This window comes from Chaetura pelagica, unplaced genomic scaffold (genome assembly GCF_000747805.2).
Source record: "Chaetura pelagica isolate M959 unplaced genomic scaffold, ChaPel_1.0 scaffold372, whole genome shotgun sequence".
Lineage (NCBI taxonomy): Eukaryota > Metazoa > Chordata > Aves > Apodiformes > Apodidae > Chaetura > Chaetura pelagica.
Window position 1 is genome coordinate 61,199 of NW_009952257.1, and position 12,540 is coordinate 73,738.

The 12,540-nt window shown below is 48.1% G+C and overlaps 1 protein-coding gene across 1 annotated transcript in view; it reads right to left on the reverse strand.

Moving 5' to 3' along the window:
• The window catches only part of GAS7 (growth arrest-specific 7), a 52,137-nt gene extending 40,109 nt beyond the window's left edge, over positions 1-12,028 (reverse strand). The window contains exons 1-2 of the mRNA XM_010007414.1: positions 11,996-12,028; positions 9,710-9,833 (exon numbers count right to left, since the gene is read on the reverse strand). Coding sequence (XP_010005716.1) covers positions 9,710-9,833; positions 11,996-12,028 — 157 coding nt within the window. The remainder of the gene's footprint in view (positions 1-9,709; positions 9,834-11,995) is intronic.
• Positions 12,029-12,540: the final 512 nt, after the last annotated feature.

Here is a 12,540-nt window from a genome sequence, read left to right on the forward strand (position 1 = left end):
CCTGCTGAATCTACCACCCACACACAGTTGTAAACCACTCCCAAAGACACTGAGCAACCATATGGTTAACCACAGAGTAGCTGTGCATTCTGGGCACGGGGTACTTTCAAACTGGCCATGGCAGTGTGATCCTAGGGCTCCCCTTTCAGAAAACACACAAAGACCACCCCTGTTGAGCAGCCTGGAAACTTTTCCACGTTCTCTCACAGCCTAGGACACGTGCAGGATCATCTGTTCTGCCAACACCATTCAGTCAATGGGCTTACAAGTGCCTCACATCTGAAAAGAGGATTAATGGGATGTTAAAGCAGAGGAGATTGCTCACCCAGTTTTCTTTAATAAGTATTGTCCATGCACAGAAGATGGTTTTAAGAGGCTATGAGAAGCACACAATTCTTTACTTTCCAGGGACAGGATAGCATCTCCACACTCTCACCCTGACTGCTTCTCACCTTCTCTGCCCCTTCATTTACCCATCCTACCCTATGTCTTTATATCCTTCCCCATCACGGGTGCCTGGACTCATGTCTCCTCTCATTTGCAATCACAGCACAGAACTACAACTATTATTGACAAGAAAATGTCATACAAGGGAATTAATTCAGAAGTGTACATGTAGATGTAGTGTGTCAGCCCCTGATGTCCTGACAACAGTTGTAAACCTGCTCAAACATCACCCTTAAAGCATCCCCTGCCTTTAGGACTCTGCTGACAGCCCATGTGGATGTTGGTAGCCAAAACCAATTGCACAGAGTCACTCTGTGACCTGGGTTCTTGTTTCTGAGACCCTCAGCCTCTTCTCAGAGGCTTTCTTCAGTAGCACCAACCCTCACACGATCTGTTCTAAGCTTCCCTCTGAACTTCTGAGCATCCCTGGTATTTAAAATTCCTTTTTAAGCCCTGCATACTTGCTTGATCTCTTTGGGCTCCTCCAAAAGGCCCTGGGTGCACTCCTGCCCCAGGAAATAAAAGGGAAGTAGCAGTTGGTTAAAAAGATAAAAACCTGAATGTGATGATAGAGCAATCAGAGGTCTGTGCCCTGAGTCACCCTGACATGTCAGTTCCTTCCCCTTCCTGTCATTCATCCTCTGCCCAATAATTCTTCCCTGCCTTGTTCCACAGGGTCTGCTACGTGTTTTAAACTGCATTTGTTCTGGCAGGCACTGGGCTGTTCAGCCTGGAGAAGAAAAGGCTCAAGGGAGACCTTAGAGCACCTTCCAGTGCTCAGCCCAGGGAGCTGCACAGTTGCCAGCAGATCTGGCACTGCCTGAATCAAATAGGTGGTGTTGTTAAGAAATGCAGGCCAAGGAGAGCAGTGCTGGTTTTCTTGCTTTGGCTTCAGAAGATGTCAGCTGGAAGCCTGCTGCCAGCCCCCAAAACAGCAGCAAGTGAATAAATACAGTTATTTCACAGGGACTGTCAGGTAGGAGATATCCAAGGCAGAAATTATTTCACCTTACCTGCATCTGCCTCCCAATAACCCACAGGTTGTCCCGACGTTCTCAGGGATGAATGTAAATGTGAGCACTCTGTCTATTTGCCCCCTCTCCCAGACAGGGTTTCTTCCTATTCACAGTCTTCCCATCAGCTCAGATGCATGAAAAGTTTTGAAAGCTTCAGTCACAGGGGCTTTGCAACCCAGACCAACCAGGAAATAAACCATTTATTTCCTGAAATTCCAGCAGAACAACCAAGCTGCTCGCTGACCTGCCGCAGTGGTACCTGTTTTGGGAAGGGAACTGACAGGGACACCCCTGTACTCAGCCAGGTTCAGGCAATGGTGATAAGGGCACAGGCCCTGAGGGGCCAAAAAAGGTCTGCAGCACTGCATCTAAGCAGTTACTGGTTCTTCTTCAGTAAGAAGAGCAATGAAGGTACTAAATACATATTTCTTCCCTCAACCATTGCTACCCCAACAGGCCACACTTGTGGTATTTCCTAAACCTGTCAAGGCTTCCTGCCCCTGGATAAATATTTTTGCCCTGATTTGCAGAGCTGTTGGCCTGGACTTCCAGCTCCTATTATTCAAGTAACCCCAGGGATACTGCAGCTCTTCAGACAGGGAGTGTGTGCAGGTGTGAACACGCCTGGGTATGTCAAGCAGCTGTAGGAACCAAGTGCAGGGTGCAGCATGTCACAGGTGTCCTGTGCATCCCACACACTGCTGGGGAAGGAGCCAGGGTGGGTGTTTTGGGTGAGAAGGGAGGTGTGCTCACCATGCGACCTGTCGGGAGGGACTGTCTGAGTGCAGCCTCCCTCTGTGCCTGCTGACACCAGCACAGCCAGTGCTGCTGTGGGAGGAGGAAGGTGCACTCACCCCATGCAAGGAAACAGGACATTTTTGGCATTCCCCTGAAGTTTCAGGCTGTCTGGTGAGACTCACTACAGTCAGCTTCACCTGCCTGTGGATTTGGTATTGTCACTGAAGGTCTCCTTGGAGACTGGCACTTCTGGGCTGTAGCTCACATCAGGTATTTCAGGCACCTACAACACAGAGTCATAGAATGGTTTGGGTTGGAAGGGACCTTAAAGATCATCTAGATCCAACCCCCTGCATGGGCAGGTGTAAGAGTCGATCAGAAGATGGGTATTGTCTCAACACTGTCATCAGTGACTAGACCCCAAAATCTGGACTAACACCTCGAGATGAGTTTGCAGTGTCTTGCTGAACTGGCTGTTACCAGATGCAGGAACCATGGAGAACAGAGTGAGGTAGGAGCAGTGCTGGTACCTGCTATGGGTCTGTCCCACTGGAGCAGCAAAGGGAAGAGCTGCTGTCGAGGAAGATGGATCACACTTGCCGTGCCAACAGCCCTGAAGCCTCAGTTGAACTTTCCTCATTATAATGTCATTATAATACAAAACCACACCTCCTGGTAAGAAGCCACCCAAAGCTGGCCAGGCCTCAGACACTCCTCCCTGGGCATGCATGGAAGCCTCACTCCAGACAGGTGGAGACTGGCACATCTCCACGGGACAGAGGTGGAGAGGAGGTGGGTCCAAGGAGGAGCAAGGTGTGCTACTCAGGATAAAAGATGGTTCCTTAGTAACTGAACTTTGAAGTCCTTCCCCACTGAGAGATCCTGACGATCGGAGAAGCAGCAGAATCCTGATGGATTTGGGGCCATAGGGACACCTCTGGACCCGTGGTGGTAGCTATTGTCCTCTTTCCCCCCCCTTTTTACCTCATCTTTCCTGTTCTCTCTCCTTTCTATCACAGGCCACTTTACAGGCAAGACCAATCAAGTCATTGTGTGTTGGTAACTTCACTCCCTGGGCTTGTTTCCATTTTATTTTTGCACTTCGGGATCACAGCTGAATCCAACCATCACATCTCCACCAAGGAGTGGACCATGACAGCAGGGACACCTCCCATCAGCCCAGGTTGCTCCAAGCCCCATCCAACCTGCCCTTCAACACTGCCAGGGATGGGGCAGCCACAGCTTCCCTGGGCAACCTGGGCCAGTGTCTCACCACCCTCACAGGAAATAATTCCTTCTGTCTAATCTAAATCTCCCCTCTTCCACCTTAAAACCATTCCCCCTTGTCCTCTCACTACAAGCCCTCATAAAAAGCCCTTCCCCACTTTCCTGTAGCCCTTTCAGGCACTGGATGGCCACTATAAGGTCTCCCCAGAGCCTTCTCTTCTCCAGGTTGAACAGGCCCAACTCAGCCTGTCTTCACAGCAGAGCTGCTCCAGCCCTCTCATCATCTTTGTGGCCCTTCTTTGCACCCACTCCGAGAGCTCCCAACCAGGAAGACAGTTGAGAAGTAAAGGCAATTATTTCCTTCAATGGAAAAATGGTGATACTGGAAGATCATGTCCAAAAGGAGTTGTCTCCCCTGCAGATGGTACCTTGTCAGGGGAATCAAACTCTGCCCTGGTGATAGGGATGGTGAAACCTTCCTGAGGGTCCAGGAGTCAGTCACTGCTGAGTGTCAGCCTGGCAGCCATGCTCTCCTTTGCACACACTCCTTTCCCATTTATCATACTAACTGGTGTCCTGATTCTAAACAGAGAGAATGAACATGCATTTAACCATCCAGATCCCAGGAGAGGTATCCTGAACGTCCAGCAGAAGACTCTTTGCAGAGTAAATGATGCAAAATAAGGACCATGGCTGCTACCAAGAAGGGTCTTCCAGGCATCTTAAGAGTGGCTTCCCATTTCTCCTTTTTCTTCTATTTTGACATAAGCTTGGGTGTCTCTAGAAGCTGCACAAGACCAAGGCCCTGCATCCTGGAATGGAGCTGATGCAGACTCAGCCTTCCCACAGCAGGCCAAGCTGTGAGAACAAGTTTTAGGTATATTGAAATTACCTCAGGCTTCTTTCTGCAAACCTTTCACAGGCCAGAGGCCTTTAAAATGGTTTCAGAATTGAGTCCAACCAGTTTCAAAGGATGATAAATGTGGAGTTTTTATCTGGTTGGGCCATTAATGGAGACAGAGAGGAATGTGCTGTCTTTGTTGGCTAGCTCATTTACCTGTGCCAATCTGTTTGTTCTGTACAGAGTCACATTAATTCTTTCATTACAGTTTTTCTAACATATTTTTCCTCATAAAAACAATGATTAACTGGAAAGAAATAGACTTCATGAGTCAATCTCCTTGTGTTTTTCACATTAAGACCATGAAAATTAGACCACACAACAACACACACAGTAGAAATACTATTATGTTCAGATGTACGGATAGCACAGACAGATAACCACAATGTGGAAGGACTCCAACCACTGGAAACCTCTGACAATAATATTAGTGCCTCACAAGAGGAAGGGTTCTCTTGTATTTTGAAGGCTCAAGAAGAATTAAGATGTTACTTGCCCCTAAAGTCCCATTTCCACTCCTCAGGAATGGGGATGAATTCTCAAGTGCCCATCTCTGAATAGGTCAAGGACCAAGACCAAAAAACCTATTTAATGCAAAAAAAAACCCAGGCTTCTGCACACTGTGAAGAAGGAGGCAAATGGTGATTGTTGCATGGGAAAGCAGAGATGGTGCAGTGCCAGACACATTCAGAATGGCAATTTGTTGAGTAGACCAGTCACCCAACACCTCCTGTGGTCAGGAAGGAGCAGAACTACAGCAGAGGTTCAGCTGAGGAGCTGCACAGAGCCCACGGCACCAAAACCTGTCCAGCTTTTGCTTTGCTGCCCTTCAAAGGCTGTGTTCCCTCCTCCCAGCCCTGCAGCCATCCCAGCAGATGGACTGCACAGTGCTGGGCCCACCAGCTCCTGCTGCTCTTCACACTGCTGGCTCATCTTGCCTCTACCTGGAGAGCAGGAGGGCAGGACTATCCCAGGAGGAGCAGGATTTGTCCCAAAGCACAGCGGGAATATTCAGCACAGGTGCAGGTGGGTACACATGGAATGAAGCACAGGGAATGTTCCTCTGAAATCACACTAAGATTATTTGACTTAGACAACCTAAAAAAGCAAAAAGTTGAGTGACAGCCAAGGTAGCTGTGAGGTATGTGAAGACTTGAGAAACACAGATACCAAATAAAGAACAACCCCTCTGTGAGTCCCAGGCATTTGTCATCCTCCACATTGCTAAATATTTTTCATATAGGTTAGGCTTTACAGACTGAAAAAACAGGCCTGACAGGGATTTCAGGAAGTCATTCTGTCCCTCCTGTGCCCCAAAGCAAGACCAGCATGATTTTTCACAGCTTTGTGTAACCTGCTTTGAGAGACTTCCAGTGATAGGAACTCCCAGGCAACTCCCTACTCCCACACTTTACTATCTTAGCTAGGAAGAGTTAGAGTCATCCTCAATGCAACTGAGCTGAGTTGCTGTGTCTTTGAGTCACGACAGGCATTCCAAACAGCCTTCCCCACAACAGCACTTTATGTGCTTGAAACCTGCTTCCGTGTCCCCATCCACATCTTTTTGCTTCCTTGGGGCAGACACCCCCAATCTCTCACCCTGGCCAACAAGCCATGTTTTCCACATCTCCCATCGTTCCTGCTGCTCTCTTCTGGGCTTTATCCAACTGGCTCACATCTTTCCTGAAGTGTAGAGCCCAAACAAGATAAAATATTCCAGCTGAGGCTTTATAATTTCCTTGTAAAGTTGGAGGCTTACTTCATGCCTCACAGAAAACATTCCTATTTATACAACGGAAAATGCTGGCTGGTTTTGTGCTAGTTTTTGTACACTGCTGGCTCACACTCAGATCCTCCAGAGCCCCAGTGTTTTTGTCTGTGAACTGCTCCCTTGCCTGTCTTTGTCACTTAATTATTTCTGATGAAATCTCTAATCTTAAGTGCATCTTTACTGAACAGCATCCTGCTCTTGCAGCGGGTGCCCTCAGCTGCAGGATGGCTGTGAATCCTGAGCCTGTTCCCTGCAGCACACCATGTTCTCTCCCAGCTTCAGTTAAAGTTAACAATAAGTGCTCTCAATGTCAACATGCCATTCATGACTGGAAATACTGACTAGAACGGAGCCTGGGGCAGATCCCTGCAGGATTTCCTTTGGTGAAAACTTCCCTTTGACAAGGGACCATTGATTACCCTGCTTTGAGTATGATCTGCCAAGAAGTTTTGCACCATCTTACAGTTCCCTGTCCCTTCAGTTTGTTTTCCCTCTAGAGAGCTTTTAAACTTCCATTGCTGCTTTATTCTTGGAAATGAGCTGCCTTTCCTGCATGCAGGGTGTCTGCTCTCAGACCTGCCCTGCCCAGAGGCTCTGTAAATGTTTTGCCACAATCCTACCACATGAGAAGGCAGGTACCTCCTTCTACCACTGCTTGTCATTGATGGAAGTGCTGAAAATGCCACGAACCTGCTAAGAAATCCTGCTTGTGCTCCTTCAGAAAGGTGCTGGGTGCCAGCAAAGCTCCAGAGAGGGGCAGGGGAATGCTCTGCCATGCTCTAACCCAGCCCAGGGCATCACCACAGCCCTGAGTTTGGTCAACACCCCAACCTGTCTCTCAAATATGCCTCCCACTGACTGACAGGGCAACTGGTTGAGCCAGCAGGACAGCTGGAGTGCTGCAAGAGGAGGACATGCCATTCAGAGGATGTCCAAATACAACATAAAGTACAAGCCACTATAACAAAGTTGAAAGTTGGACAGTCCCTTCAGACAATCTAGGGTTTCAGCACCTCAGAAGACACCCTTATCTGGCACAGTGATTCTGATCCAGGTCTAGATTCTGCACTCGGAAATGGAAGGAAACTCCACAGAGCATTTCAGAGGAGCCTGGGAGGGAACCTACCTTGACTGATCACAGAAAGCAACCACTGAGCCTTTCCAGGACCATTTCATGTTTCTTCCTGTTAAATAGGAAACTTTGTAGATCCTGGTAACAGGACATCAGCCATACACAGGGACAAACCTTAACTGCTGTAAAGTCAGAGCATCCTTTCACTTTGGGACTGAAAGCTGAAGTCCCTTTGAACAGAAGGTTCCAAATGGAGAAGAAACACTCATTTTTTCAGTATAGCACAATGCAACAGGGCTCCTGGAAAACCTCACAGGCTGTGTCCTGGTGTTTTGCTGCATATCAGAGGGTCCACCCCACTGGTGCCAGCTCCCCACCTAGTCCATGCAGAAGGTTCTGGTAGGGCAGAGCAGAGAGTGTCCTGCTTGAGGTCCCCCAACTGACACATCTACCTCAGTCTTCAGTGCACACTGACTTGCTGTAACCCAAGCTGCCTTAAACTCACTGTCCACTGCAGCCACGGGACTGTGCAATTCTAACCTAAATCAAACATCTAGTTTCAGCAAAGCAGTTACAGATGCTTGTGGAAGACAGAAGGGGAAAAAAAAATAATAATAAAAAACAAACCATAACTAAACCATTTATATGAAAAACAGCCAGAAAGTTCTTTCTCATTCTCTTATCACTCTGAAGTGCTAACCCCTCCTGGCAGGGTGCTACACAGAGCCTCCTTCTCCAAGGTCCCTTATGCCTTGTTGCATCAGTTAAGGAGAGCCCTCCAAAGCCTGCATCACAGTGTGCACTCATCAGACAGCTCTGGGAAGTCCTTCCTCCAGGGAATGCTCCTCCCAGGCCCTCTGAAGCAGGTTCAGACAGATTTAATCTTTTACTGAATCTCACAGTACTTATTTCTTGTCCAGGAGATAGTCTGGCCATTTATCTTCATTAAAATAAGGACTGTTTCACTCCCTTGGAGTTGCAAATATTTCTTTCTCAGATGGGTGGGACCTACTCTGACTGACTGGTTAACACTTCATTGCCTCAAGAAGTTCCCCTTTCCTCCCTCTAGTGACTCACTGGTGTATTTAACTGTGACATGTATCTTACACAGAATCTTGTCTTTTGGAACAGTCTGTAGTTATCAAGTATCCTGGTTGCACCCATCTAGATGCATTAACCCATGTAGAACATTGCTGGACTTGGCTGAGAACAGGCACAACAGCAGTGCCTAATCTCTGGTACCTTTCTCTCCTAGGCAGACTCAACGGGCAGGTTCTGCTGGGCCACATGGGCAGATCCCACAGCTTTTCCTTCCCATGCTACTCTGTCTTCTAGAAGAGCTTACATTGCATCAACCCTGCTGAGGCCAGACCTCTGTCCAGCAAGAAGTGACCACTGTGGTCACCACATGAGTAAGGGTCCCTCCCCCGTGGTGGCTCAGGACTGAGTGTCCTCACCTCCTCACCCACCTCTGAACTGCAGTGGGGACAGAGCATCTAACTCCACTTATCCCCCCAGCTGTGCAGGGGATGCTGCCCATGAGACAGAGCAGCCTGTGCTTGAAAATGAAAGCAGTGGTTCCTGGTGATGTGCCCTCTGGAGGTTCCTATGAGATGTCAGTGCCTAAAATTCAGGTAGATCATGACTGGGCCAAGCTCTAGGCCACAGCTTCTGAAATCAAACATATCAGTCCCTGAATGGGCCATGCACTGTGACAGCCCGTGGCTCTCCCTTCACTCCCAGGGAGTCAGAGAGGAAGGACACAGCTCATTCCTGATGGCTTCGACTCCCTTGTGAACAAGGTGAACTCCTGCTGTCCTTTCCTCCCTGTCATTCTTTCTGCTAAAGAAATCTGGTTTTGCTGGTCACAGGTCCCTGTTTTGCAATGCTGCTCTGAGCTCATGATGAGGGAAGCAGACACAGAGTCTTGAGTAAGCCAGAGGTGGTACCAGTCTGACAGGTCTTGAGCAGCTGATAAGATTGTGAGTTAAGTCTGCTTCTCTGCTAGCACAACAGAGAATAAAACAGACAAATACAGCCTGAGAAGCCTGTCTTTGATGTCCCATTACATGCCTTTTTTCTCCCCTTGTCTCCATGGCCAAGCTGACTCTGATTTGAGGAACTTTTCCATTAATTCTTTCTGTTTTCCCCCAATGGTGCTTCAGTGAGACCTGACCTACCAAGCTGCATAGATGTACTTATATAGACATAGATACCTGCAGCTAAAGGGAGAGGAAATAAGGAAAGTGGCAAAGATTGTATCCTTAACAGTGGTTTATATTCTAAAACTGCTATGGCAGGGGTGTTTCTACTTTATATACTCTGCCTTTTGTAAAATCTTTGGCTGTCTTCTAATGGTCAGAATGAACATAACAGAGATTCAGAAGACTGAAACTTTGTATAACTATGTTCTTTCCTATGGTGGCAGGGTCATTATACTTCCTTTGACTCTGGGCCTATTTTGTCACCAAAATCAACTTGAGAAACAATTACTTGCAATAGATCTGCACATTTTCTGGGCCCCCACCCCCACTTACCATTTGTGAAGGTGTTCACATAGTACCTTCGGCCCTGGGGAGACATGTAGCTCTGCCAGCCAGGGGGAAGATGGCCATTCATGGTATCTTCTCCTGTCTGAGGAGTTGCCTTTCTGGGTTTCTGCTGAGAAAACAAACAAACAACCTATTAAGTCAATATCTAGATAATTCCAAGTCTAACCAGACATATCTAGAAAGGGACCGCATGGTTTGAAGTTCTAGAGGTAGCAAAACACCCAAAGACTTTCAGTCCATTCCTCCCCATGTCTGTCCTGGCTTCAGGCAGAGCACAAAGCAATCTTCACTTGGAGCACTAGTTACACAGAACATAATTTGGGAGAGAAATAAAACTCCTCTGTATTTGATGTCCCATGAGCACCTGGACCTCTCCAAGAAAATTACTCTTGTTAAGCAGTAAAATACAAAGCATAAAATAATCAAGTGTCTGAGAAAGAAAGGCATGCATCTGGCACTCACTGACTTTCATGTAGATACACTGATGGGTCAAGGCACTGGTTATGGAGGTGCTACCCCAATTTGACTTACAGGGGCACCACCAGCTTCAGCTATTTTCAAGAAGAACCACTGCAGAGCCATGCTGCCTACAGGAATGTAATGTGCTGAAGTGAGTTTCTCAGTATGCTGATTCTCTATTAATAATACATGTCATTACCAATGCTTACATTACTGATCTAGATGTAATCTGGATCCATATAATCCAGATACAGAATCATTAGGATCCAGATTACTAGGAGTGATCCAGATCATGATGAGCAGGAGATGAGTGTCATGCTGTCACCTGCTGTCCAGGCAGACCCAGAACTGCTATCAGGGTTCAAGTGCCACCTCAGCTGCACCAGCCAGCTTAACCATCTCAGTTTCAAGCCTCAGTGCAGGTTCAGGGTGCAAGGAAAAGGAAGAGATAAGGCTGAAGTGCATGTAATTGTCCACATTGCATTGCATCAATGTAGTGTGGACAAATTTAGTGGTTTTCTCCCCCTCTACTCTGCTCTAGTGAGGCCACATCTGGAGTACTGGGTACAGCTCTGGAAAGACATGGAGCTGTTGGGGAGGGTCCAGAGAAGGGCCATGAAGATAATCAAAGGGCTGGAGCAGCTCTGCTATGAAGACAGAGTTGGGGTGTTCATTCTGGAGAAGAGAAGGCTCCAGGGAGACCTTCGAGCACCTTCCAGTGCCTGAAGGGGCTTTGGAAGCTGGGGAAGGACTTTTACAAGGGTTTGTAGCGAAAGGACAAGTGGGAATAGTTTTAAGCTGGAAGAGAGGAGATTTAAGTTAGGTGTGCAATCCCCTTCCACACACACTTGGAACTCCCATTCCTATAGCAGGTCTGCTCCAGACTGATACTCTGGGAAAAGAGGAACTGAAGATGGCATAGGAGAGGAATTGAAGAGGAAATGAAACTTGGCTTCATTCTCTGCTCACCACCCTGCACCCATTGAAGCAGGGATAACAGGAGGCTCTGGGATACATGATGTGGGGCAGCAGAATATGGGGCTGGGCCTTATAATGCATCACAGATTAAGTACCTCGTGGTTTTGACACAATCACAGAGCATCCCTTCAGAAACAAGAGTGCCAAGGAGGCCATGGGGGCAGCACATCATCCCTTCTCTGCCAAACAGGAGATCTGAGTAACAGGAAAGACTTTCTCGCTCTGATTTTCCCAGCAGACACAACCCTGTCTTGGCCAGATCTTCTGCAGTCCCTTCTTTCTAGCAGCAGCTCAGTTAAACTGGAACCACATTTGCACACCCGTATGGGAGAAGCTCAGGCTGCACTGACATGTAAGGACAGACAACCCTGCTGCTGAAATGAGCCAGAGAACAGGGGCTGGGAGAGAGCAGGGAGACAGGAAGCCATGGGTAGACAGTGTTCCAGAGCCCAGCTCCACCACTGGCACAGCACCCCAGACAGGCTTCAAACCTGTCCCCAAAGCCAGCTCATCCTGGGACACACCCTGTGCCCCAGCCACATGTCACAAGAAGAGTGAGGCACTCGCACACCTCTTCCTTGGGCAGCTCAGCAGGAGACTGGGCTATTACTCAATCTCTTGCTCCTATTTTTAGGAGAATTCTTGCCAGGATAGCTTATGAGAACGGGAAAACACAAGCGAGGACTGTCTACATGGAGAGGAGGTTCTGATACCAGCAGAGAGCACGACCAGCCAGCAAACACAGAACAGCAGTGACTGGAAGGTGCAACCAGACAGGCTCAGACTGAAAAGATCTGCCAATCATGAGGATAAGTATTGACTGGAATGGCTTACCAGAGGGCTGTGCACTTCTTGTAGCTCTTCCATAGAGATTAGGTGTCTCTTCCTAGAAGAACTGCTCTATTCCATTTAGAGGAAGAGATGGGACCCTGAAGACCCTGACCTGGTGGGGCAGAAGCTCGGGCTGGGTGCACTAGCAGTCCCCTCTGCCTCCCAAACCCTGCAGCTCCCCAGTGCCTTCCAGCTGAGACAGAACACTCAGGCCACTCCCCTCACTGTCACTTCTGGGGGTGTCACCAAGCCCCTACATGGTGGTGGCCAGGCAGATATGGACCTGAAAAGGATGTCTGCAACACACCATTGAGGAAACAGGAAACCTGAACAATATGAGCAGTGCAGGGATCATGCGACCCCATAAAAACCCTCCTGTATCTGTATTTGCTGCCTGGAAAAGGGACCAACGTATCTCTCAAAACATTCAAAACCAAGAACACAAGTGCTCCCCCTGTGAGATTTCCTAGGAGCAGAAGTTCATCTAGCAGGGTTCCTGCTGTATGAAGGGGTAGCAAAGAGCCAGCCACCCAACAGGCCACATTCTG